The following is a 9,961-nucleotide window of genomic DNA, read 5'->3' on the forward strand; positions in this document are numbered from 1 at the left end:
GGGAAAAAAACAGAGAGGGAGAGGGGAGATGTTTCGGAAATGTAGGTTACAGATTTCAGGCAGACAGAAAACGGGTCTGGATTTCAACAGAAGGCAGTCATCCCACTGAAATGGATGGCATCTTGCAGCACAGAAAGAGAGATGTGATATTAGCATCACTGTGGAGAGGTTTGGGGGCTTCCAGGAGCACAGCCCTGACCTGCAGTTTAGTTCTGCTGTGGATAACAAGTGCCCTTTCATGTTTTGTGTATCCAGGTGGATTGCCTACGAGGGATGCAATTTTTTAGGAAAGCAGATTCTGCTGGAGCCCAGGGAGATTTCAAACTGGAGTGAACACAGTGGCTGGAAAGTGATTGGCTCCCTTCGTCCTGTGAAGCAGGTACTGTAAGGCTGGGGAGGAAAAGGAGTTTTATGGACAGGGCTTTGTGCACAGGTGTCAGCTCTACCACCAAGCACTCTGGGGCCTTAAATCAGGCCAAATGATGACAGCCAGAAGGACCCACTGCAAGATTGCCGAAGCAGAAAATGCCTCACAGGGCAATTATTGAGATCTGTGTTAGGTTCCTAAAGGGAAATAATTCCCAGTTTCTTGGTGCCAAGTTTTGTTTTATTGAATTGCTCATTAGCATCTTCTGTGGAAGCTCTATTTTTACATTTCTGCCATATGACAATATAATGAGAAAACCAATTCCACACTAGCTTGTTTCATAATTAACATAAATGGAAGCAAGAGCGAATTTTATTGTGCTATAGCCTGGATTTCCAAAAGAGGCAAAGCTCATACAGTTTCCATCAGGTTTTCCCACTCTGCCTCACCCAAGTAATTCCAATTTCAGTCTCATTCAAAGATTCAGGTCTCTAAATCACAGAGAGTAACTAAACAGTGTACTGATACAGGTTTTGTTTATGGATGCTTGGTGGGAGAGAGGCCTTATTGTCTGTAGCTCAGGGTTTGTTTTAATATGGAAAAAAGGAGATCTAAAGCTCCCAGAAAAAAAGCTGTGCTGGAGCTGGGGTTCCAGCAGAGCTGCCCTTTGTAATTCCCTGCTCTTTATTTGAACTGAAACCAGTGAATAACAGAGCAAAAGCTCAAGCTCTGCAAAATCCTCTTTCTTTATTGAATAAACAGGGATACCAGGTCAGTGCCCTGTTCTCCATGTATGTTCAAAACCAGTGGTGTATCTCTCTGCCATATATTCCAGTTAGTGAGGGCTGAAGTTGCTGGATATGTAACTCAGTAAGTTTTGTGTCCCAAGAATTAAAAGCTTGTGTAGTACAGTCCATTTACTGCCCTTGGAATGAGTGAAATGTGCTGAACTAGGCATATTTGCAGATCACAGGAATTAGTTCTATAGCCATAATTGCATTTTTTTTTAATCCTATGTACCATTGCTGTTTATAGCTGCCCAACTGCATGTGAAAAAACACTTACTGTGCTTCACAGGCATGTTTTTTCCAACCAAAAAATTACTGAACATCCTCAAATGAGAAAAAAAAAATTGAACATAAGAGTTTAGAAGACTGATGGAAGGGAGGATGGTGGCGGGGAGGCCCTCTCACATCAATTTGCTTGATCTCTGTGTTGTAAATCTCTTCCCTCACCCCCTTGCAGCCAGCAGTGTACCTGAGGGTGAGGAACAGGGCCCAGGGCAAGTACCTGACCGTGGCTGGGAGCCTGGCAGACATCAGGGCGACCTCGGTGTGCGCGGCCCCGCGCAGCGGCAACAGCTCCCAGCTCTGGCACTACTGCCGGGGGCTCTTCAAGTCCAAGGTGAGTTTCAGAGTGATTTTCTATTAATGCTGCCCTTGATGGCCTGTTACTAATATTAGAAAAAGCTGATGGTTTACAGTAAAAAAATGAAGTAACAAAGACCACCACCTTTGATTGAGCAGCTGGTCGAGTGTTGAATAATTTGTTCCTCACTTGCTTCCCAGGTTTTATCAAGTACAGCACGATTTACTGCCATATGCTCAGTGCCTGAGACAAGTCAGGCACAAAACTGAGGCTCTGTGACCTGGATCTCACTGCTCTCCTTGCTTTTTAGGCCAACAATGCCTGTCTGGATGTCATTGGGGGCAGAGATGTGCCTGGGGCCAAGGTCGCCCTCTGGACAGAACATGGCAAGGACAGGCAAAAGTGGAGACTCAACGAGGATGGAACCATCAGTTCATACCTCAGTGACCAACTGGTGCTTGATATTAAAGGTATTTTTAAAAAAACTCTAAACCTCACAGGCTTTAAGTGTGTTTTTTGATTAAGGTTAACTTCCATATTCCAGTTTTGGTGGTGGGTTGGTTTTTTTTTGTAATTAAGGTCAGAAACTGAATCCTGCCTTTTCTGTCCAGTTGCTTGACAGTGGGACAAGGAACAACAGGGCAGGGAGGAACCTTTCTCTTTTGATTCCAGAGGTTTTATTTTGATCAGTTCAACTGTTCAAAATAAACTGTTCAACTGTACTTTGTGGAGTAAGAAGTGGAAGTTACAGAAGACAAAATGGTGAAGGAAAATCAACCCAGATTAGCTCAAAAAGAGTAAAGGAGTTGAAAAAGAAGGCTGATTAAAATTGTCATTGCTCAGTTGCAGACATCAGCCCCCTACCTCATGGAATTCCTATTTTTCAGCTGATTTTCCTTAGCCACACTTCTCAAAGATTGTGTATAATTTTTATGAGTATTTTTTTTAAAAGCTTCTCCTTCATGACTTCCTTTTGTTTTTAAGGAGGATATTACTATGACAAGAACCACATCATTATGAATCAACCAATAGAAAACAAACCCTCACAAAAATGGGATATTGAAATACTGTGAGTAAAATCCACCCCACAGATGGACTTTTTGTGGGCTACCAACATCTAGAGGGGAAAAAAGAACCCAACTACTGAAGTCACGCACCACTGGAACCATAAGCAGCAACTCCTCTCTGTTTTGCTTCATGCCAAGCACCAGCTCCTAAAAGAACTGAATTTTGCACAAATCTGGAAGATGGGAGGTTGATCTAACGTCTCTCTGCAGGGAAGCTGATTCTGCAGAGGCTGCTCCTGTGAAAGTCACCATTACTCTTCCTCTGAAGTATGAAAGGTAAATGCAAAAGAGCAGGCAGAGGTTCTGCAGCATGGGAAGTGCAAGAGATAAGAGGGGAAAGGCTCTTCAGAAATGCTGCCTTTACATTCCTCTCACACTGCTGGAAGCTCACTGAGGAGTGAATGCACTCATGAGCTTCAAGGAACTTGACTTGGGCTTTCATGTCCCAAGTAAAACTGTTTAGGCTCCAAGTGATCCTGAATCATGTTTCTCATTAAAATGCAATTTATTTTGTTGATCAAGACACCTGTGAACTGGAATTCCAGCTCAGCATGTGAAACAAGGCAATACAGGGGCCTTTCACCCCCTAAATGACACTGTAAGCCTTTGTCTCCTCTGCTTTTAACAGCACCAGATTTCCAGTAGCCAATTCACCTTGGCCTGTATTTCCAAAGGTGCCAGCAGCATTCCAGGGCTGGTTTCATGGTCCCAGAGCAGCATGGCTGCATGTCAGGGTCACTGTGGCACCAAGGACAACTGATGGGCCAGAGCTTGCTGTGCCAGGGCTCTCCTCAATTTCCACACTATGCAACCACAGCTATTGCTGCAACAGAGCCAGAGACCTCACTGACTGCAGGTGGTGCTTGAAAAGTTTTTTCCTGGCCCTTAGAGGGCTATGAACACCTGACATGGAAGAGAAGTCCCTCAGCTCCCTGGATTCAGCATCACTAAATTAATCTTCATTGAAAATATTTTTTTCCAGCATTTGTATATTCAGGGTAAGTATTTCTAGGACTATTTAAAGAGTTCAGGTTAGCTGAAGACAGCTATTTGAGATTCCAAAAGCTATGCCAACTGTGCACTCAAACAGGATCATCCCCAAACAAAGACATAACTCTAACTTTGCCATGGAGATAAAATATATGGATGTCTATTTTTGTATGAAATGGAATTCTATATAGTACTATTTAAAAAAAATTCTACTTGCACTTACTATTTTACATTCTAAAATTATCATAAATTGATGTTTGAGTAACAGATCCTCAAATGTATGTATATATTTTTTCAACTAAAGCACTTGTTAAGCTTTTTTTCCATATAAGTCAGTACATCAGGTGTTCTGCATGTGACTTTCCATATGAAATTTTAAAAGCCCGTGTAAAAAGTTGTAGTTTTTTAAATGAAGAATGACTAAATCATATTTGGTGTCTTAGTGTTACATAACAAATTACAGCAGGCTTTTGTACTTAAGAGACCTTGAATGTAAAATGCTAAAGCATGTCTATTTTAACTGTATAAAACTTTTCAGGAGAAACATTTTGCTGCTTGGTGGTTTCTTTTTAAAACAAACTAAATAATAGTTTTCAGCAGATACTGAGCACATTCCAGTAAAATATTTCTTTTCCAAGGGCCAAAGAAGAGGGATAAGGATACAGAATATGTGGCTGTGCTGTTACATGAGATTGCATATTAAAAATCAGTGAAGTATAATTACAGTAACTGCACCAGTCTCATCAAAACCCACTCAAGTGAATAGTGAAGATACAGATTCCAGCTACAGGCTTTTGGGTTACTTTCACTAGAAACTGGTGCTTGAAGAGGTACAGGATAAATATTATTGTTTGTTTATTCCAAGGATGGCAGCATCTGAGGGAAAAGGGGTTTGCTTGGGCAAAGTTCCCTGTGGGAACAGCAGCTTTGACCAGGAAGCTTTGATTCTGTCAGGGCAATCAAAAAGATTTTCCTGCTGATGAACTTTACAAATGAAAAAATCAAGTTAATGTTTTATGCCCAAGGTTTTGGAGCCTGTTCCATGTATAACTTTAGATGTTCTCCACATCCCAGCAGCTCTCCAGAGGGAAGGGGACACCAGGGCACTGGGGGTACTCAGGAGTGACTTCATCCAGCCCCAGACCTGGAGCTGTGGCTCACTTACCTATTTTTCTCCATGCCCATTTTCCCAAAAGTGTAAGGACAGTGAACATTTGGCACCAGAAAGCAGCAAAGTACAGACACTGCAATGCTTTGTTAGCACTACAAACCAGAAGCTGGATGGATTTAAAAAAAACTAATTTAATAAACCTTGCTCTCAAGAGATGCTTAATAGCAAGGAGCAGCTAATTCCCAAAAGCATCAAAGAACTTCAATCAGACATTCAGTCCAGAGTGACAAGGCAAGGTTCACTTTCTCCTCATCTGAGGTAAGGTTAAGCTCTTTAACATTGACAGTGCTGCTACTCCAGATCTGCTTCAGTGCATCCAAGTGTGACAAAGGGAACCGCAGCCCATGAGTCTGCTGGGGAAAAAGAGACAGAAAAACCCTTCAGCAAAGTGCAGTGACTTCATCACACACCAGTGTGTGAGGCTGTGGGGAGGGAGCTGCAGCCGTGTGCTCCATGCCCACAGCACACTCGTGTTCCTGAGAGCAGCCTCCAAAAGACACAGTTTTATCCAGGTCTATTTTGCTTAAAAGGAACTTCCATGCTCTAGCACACTTTACAAGGTAGGGATGGTTATGTGACTTCCTCCTGTGGGTTCCACACAGAAGAAAAAAATAATTTTAAATTTAGCCTCTTACCTAACCCTACCCATTACTTAGGAAGATCACAGAGCTGTATTTCTAGCTGCCATGTGCAGTCTTTGGGCACAGAAGCACAGAGGACCTTCATTCCCAAGACTCTTTTTTAAGGGCAGGAAAGAAGATCCTGGATGTCCCTGTGCCCCTTAGGTGCCAGTGTCCAGCCTCAGCTCTAGAGAGGCAGTGAGATTTACTTCAAGAGGAAAATAACTGCCAGACAAAAATCCCTTGCAGCAATGGCCAAGGCCAGCTGTGCTCTGCTCTCCTCTTTGCAGGAGTTGTTCAGACCTGAATTCCATTTTACAAGAGTGAGTTCTCTGCTCCCAGTGCTGACCTGCCCCAGGCTGAAGTGAGCAGCCCTGCCCAGGGTGTTCCAGTGGATACAGGAGCTAACACAGGTGTACCATGAGAGAAATGAGGTGCAGTGATCCCCGTGGAATGTGTGCTACATCTCCAGCAGCCTCCAACAGGACCTGCTGCAGGACACACAGTGAGATGCTTCAGTTGCTCCAGCAGCTTTGCTAACTGGGCCATGGGGCATGCACAACACATCCCATTAGCATCTCCAGTGTTTAATTAGGCATGAGATCACATTACTCAGTTTTACTATTCAGTGCCTGTGTTGCAGCCTCAGCTCATCCAGGTACTCTGGAAATGAGCTGAAAACCTCTGGGTGCTGAAGAGCACAGCCAAACCCACAGTGGTGAGATAAATTTTGGGGTGTGTTTGCAGAACAAACCTGTGCCAGGCCATCCTCACTGGCAGTGTCATCCTCTGTCCCCATCATGTGAGTCTCTCTCCTGTTCTTTAAGCAATGATACACATAAACCATCTCCCTGCGAGTTTCATCCTGAAAGACAGCAGGAACAAAATGGTCACAGTGATCCTCACCCTCACCCCTCTCCAGTGCCAGCTCCTCAATTCCAGAGGCCACTGTTTCAGCAAGGAAAGCAAGTCACCTTCTCAACTGCATGACCCAACAGCCACCTCCCACAGCAAGAAGGGACTGTCCAAAACACCTCTGGAAATTTATGTACAACCTTCTGCCTTAGAACTGCCCCTGCTGGAGACACAGGACTGATGCTGTGGAGAAAAGTGTGAATGAACAGGTGTGCATCAGTGAATCTCCAGTCTGAGACTGATCTGTCCCTTAAAAATCACATGCCCATTATCAAGCCTTTATCAAACACTGATAAACCTTCACAGATCACCAGTGTAAACACAGAATGATGCAAGATGCCAGTAGCTATGTTGTGGAACAATTTATAAGTGCCACTGTCACCCACTGAGGTACAGAGATAATTCAGTAGTGAAGACTAAATGCCACCAAGAGAATTCCCTGTTTTCAGAAACCCTAATTTTATAACTTCATATTCTTAAATACAAAGAATCTTTTTTAAAAATCAGGAGAGGTGTGCAAACACACACAGAGCCAGGCATGACACAAAGCCAGGCCTAGACTGGGATCTTGGCCTGTTGTGAAATGCCAGAGGATTTAAGAGGCAGACTTAACCACCACCATCACATCAGCCAGTTTTGGGAAGTTCAAACTCTCCCTGGAGTTTGACTGAAAAGACTGAAAACTTTCGGTTTTTTCCCCCTGATTTCCAAGAGTCTGTCTGCAGCTGTGCCCTGTAGCTTCCTTCAAAGACTTCCTGAGTTTAGTGAGGTTTTTACATCCTGCCGTATTTCTCTATAACTCAATTAAAAAGAATCATACTGTATCAATGTGGTGTTAATTACTTTGTTTAATTAAAGCAAATCTTTGGTAAGGGGTTTGAGCATCCCTTGGTTAGAGCTGGCAGCTCTTATGAAATTTCCTTCCTTTAATTTCTTTCAATTATTTCTTAAGCAATTACTGCACTTAGGATATAAATAAGGTCAACAGCATTTCTGCCCTGCTGGACTGAGAAATCAAGGAAGAAAGAGGAGAGATCCTCCAAGAAGTTCTTAAGGCCAGTTCTGCTGCCTTCGGGTGCTCCTAGCCAGGAAATGATCCTGATTAAAGGGGACTGGAAGGAGCAGTGGGATGTGCCAGGGGGTCTGTGCTGGGACCCCAAGCTCTGGTCAGGGATGCTGGGAAGTGTCAGCTCCAGAGGAACAAAACAGAGGGGCTGTGCTGGGACCCCTGAAACTCCATCCTGAGATACTGGGCCCTGCCAGACCTTTCGGACACTACTGAGGGGCTCCACTGCCCGAGCAGTTTTCCCATGATTTTGTGCCGTGTTTATCACCTGGCTGATGCTTACAGCCCCACAGGCTGAAAAGCCCTCGGGAGCAGTTGGGACCCACACGATCACACAGGAGCCAGTCTGGGAGAGCAAATGAGCTCTTCCACAGATTTATTTTTCCCAATGCGTTTTGAATTTATACCTGAATCCCTCCTGTCCCCTCAGATCCCCTATCCTTGAGTTTTTGCTCATAAAGAATGCTCTGGAATTTCCCACGCTGGAAAAAAATTCCGTGGCACGGCGGGGTTTGGGGGGAGCTCGGCCCGGCTGGTCCCAGTCAGCACCAGGAACTCGCCGGGTCCCGTGCACGGCAGGGACACAGCCCCGAGCCCCGAGCACCGACAGCACCCGAACCAGAAACCCCCGTTCGGCCCAGGAGCGACGGTCCCGGTCCGGGCACGGCGGGGAGCCGAGGCGGGCTCGGGCCGGAACCGGGGCTCAGTGAGGCGGGGCCCGGAGGCACCGGGGGCGGGACCGGGAAGGACCGGGCGGGGGGATGCAGGGGCGGTACCGGGGCGGTGATCCAGGGGCGGTACCGGGGCGGTGATTCAGGGGCGGTACCGGGGCGGTGATTCAGGGGCGGTACCGGGGCGGTGATTCAGGGGCGGTACTTTGGGTGGACCCTGCTCAGGTGCGCGGGGCCCCCGTGCGGCTGCGCGGGACCGGGCACCAGTGCGGCTGCGCGGGACCGGGCCCCAGTGCGGCTGCGTAAGGTCGTGGCGCAGTGCGGCTGCGCGGGGCGGGGCCGAGGTGATTTAATTCCCGGCATTCACTTCGGCCGCCATTTGCTCAGGCTGAGCTCGGTGCGGAAGGATGACTGCTGTCGGAGCTCCGAAGAGAAGAACAGGATGGACTTCGGCTTCCCTTCTTCTCAAACCCTCTCCCCCTCCTTCCTCCTGCTCGTGTTCCCCTTCTTTCTCTTCCTTTCCCTCCTTTCCCCTCCCCTCCTGCTCCCTTCTGTACCTTTCCTTCCTCCTCTCCGTGTTCCTGTTCTTTCTCCCACCAACCCTCCTCTCCTCTCCCCCCAAACCCTCTCCCCCATTTTTCCTCTCCTGTCCCTACCCCGTACCCCCTTCTATTCCCCCTCCTGTGTCCCTGTCCCTCTCCCCCCCACCCGGCCTTTCCCTTCCCCTCCTGCTTCCCTCCGCACCCATCCCTGCTGTCCCTGTGTCATCCCTGCTGTCCCTCCTCTCTGTCCCTCCCCATCCCTGCTGTCCCTGCTCTCTGTCCCTCTGCCTTTGTTCCCCCGCAGCCGCGGGGTTCGGGGTGCCGGATAATAAAGGCCCGAGAGCCCCGAGCCGGCGCCCCTCGCGGGATCCCCCCACGGGGCCGGAGCCGCTCTGCGGGTCCCCCCACACACAACACTGCCCCACACTGCCGGGGCTCCGGCTGTCCCCACATCACACTGGGGGGGTCGGGGCGGGGGGTCGGGGGGCCCCCTCCTCAGGAGGGGGTCCTGGGGGGGTTGGGGGGTTTGGGATGGGCCCCCTCACTAGGAGGGGGTCCCGGGGGGGGGGGTTAGGGGGGTGGGAGGGGCCCCCTCCGGGGCAGGGGCCCCTGGGGAGGGGCGGGGGGCGGGGCCCCTCCGGGGGGAGGGGCGGGGTGGGAGGGGTTGGGGGGGTCAATCCCCCCTGGCCCCTCCCACCCAGGCCCCTCCCCCCGGACGGGCACCGCCCCCTGGGCCCCTCCCCAGGACCCCCTGCCCCGGACGGGGCCCCGGGGGGAGGGAGGGGTGGGGTGGGGTGGGTGGGGCGGGAAGCAGAAGGGGTCACGTCACTCTGCGGCGTAAACACACACACACAAAAAAAACCACCGAACGAGCGTCCCCTCCCTCCCTCGGGGCCCCGGTCCGGAGGAGGGGGTCCCCGGGAGGGGGCCGGGGCGGGCCCCGTCCGGAGGGGAGGGTCCAGGGGAGGGGGGCGGGGCCTGGAGGGGGAACGCCCCCCTCCGCCCCGCCCCCCTCCCCCGGACCCCCCCCTCCGGAGGGGGCCCACCCTGACCCCCCCCGGGACCCCCCCCTCCGGAGGGGGCCCTTCCTAACCCACCCCCCCCTCCCCCCGGGGACCCCTCCTAAGGAGGGGATCCCCTCCTAAACCCCCCCCTCCCTCCAAACCCCACCCCAGGGACCCCCA

The 9,961-nt window shown here is 49.4% G+C and overlaps 1 protein-coding gene and 1 long non-coding RNA gene across 2 annotated transcripts in view; one reads left to right on the top strand and one right to left on the bottom strand.

The window, feature by feature from the left end:
• The window catches only part of CRYBG3 (crystallin beta-gamma domain containing 3), a 79,053-nt gene extending 74,683 nt beyond the window's left edge, over positions 1–4,370 (top strand). Inside the window, exons 19-22 of the mRNA XM_033051657.1 lie at positions 256–379; positions 1,613–1,771; positions 2,046–2,205; positions 2,720–4,370. Of these exons, the coding sequence (XP_032907548.1) occupies positions 256–379; positions 1,613–1,771; positions 2,046–2,205; positions 2,720–2,808 (532 nt within the window). The 3' untranslated portion in view covers positions 2,809–4,370. The remainder of the gene's footprint in view (positions 1–255; positions 380–1,612; positions 1,772–2,045; positions 2,206–2,719) is intronic.
• A 704-nt stretch (positions 4,371–5,074) lies between these two features.
• On the bottom strand, positions 5,075–7,253 carry LOC116992454. Its single transcript, XR_004417054.2, has 2 exons — positions 6,338–7,253; positions 5,075–5,316 (listed from the first exon to the last, which is right to left on the bottom strand). It is a non-coding gene; the product is annotated as an uncharacterized LOC116992454 (long non-coding RNA).
• Positions 7,254–9,961: the final 2,708 nt, after the last annotated feature.

The sequence above is a fragment of the Catharus ustulatus genome, chromosome 2 (assembly GCF_009819885.2).
Source record: "Catharus ustulatus isolate bCatUst1 chromosome 2, bCatUst1.pri.v2, whole genome shotgun sequence".
Lineage (NCBI taxonomy): Eukaryota > Metazoa > Chordata > Aves > Passeriformes > Turdidae > Catharus > Catharus ustulatus.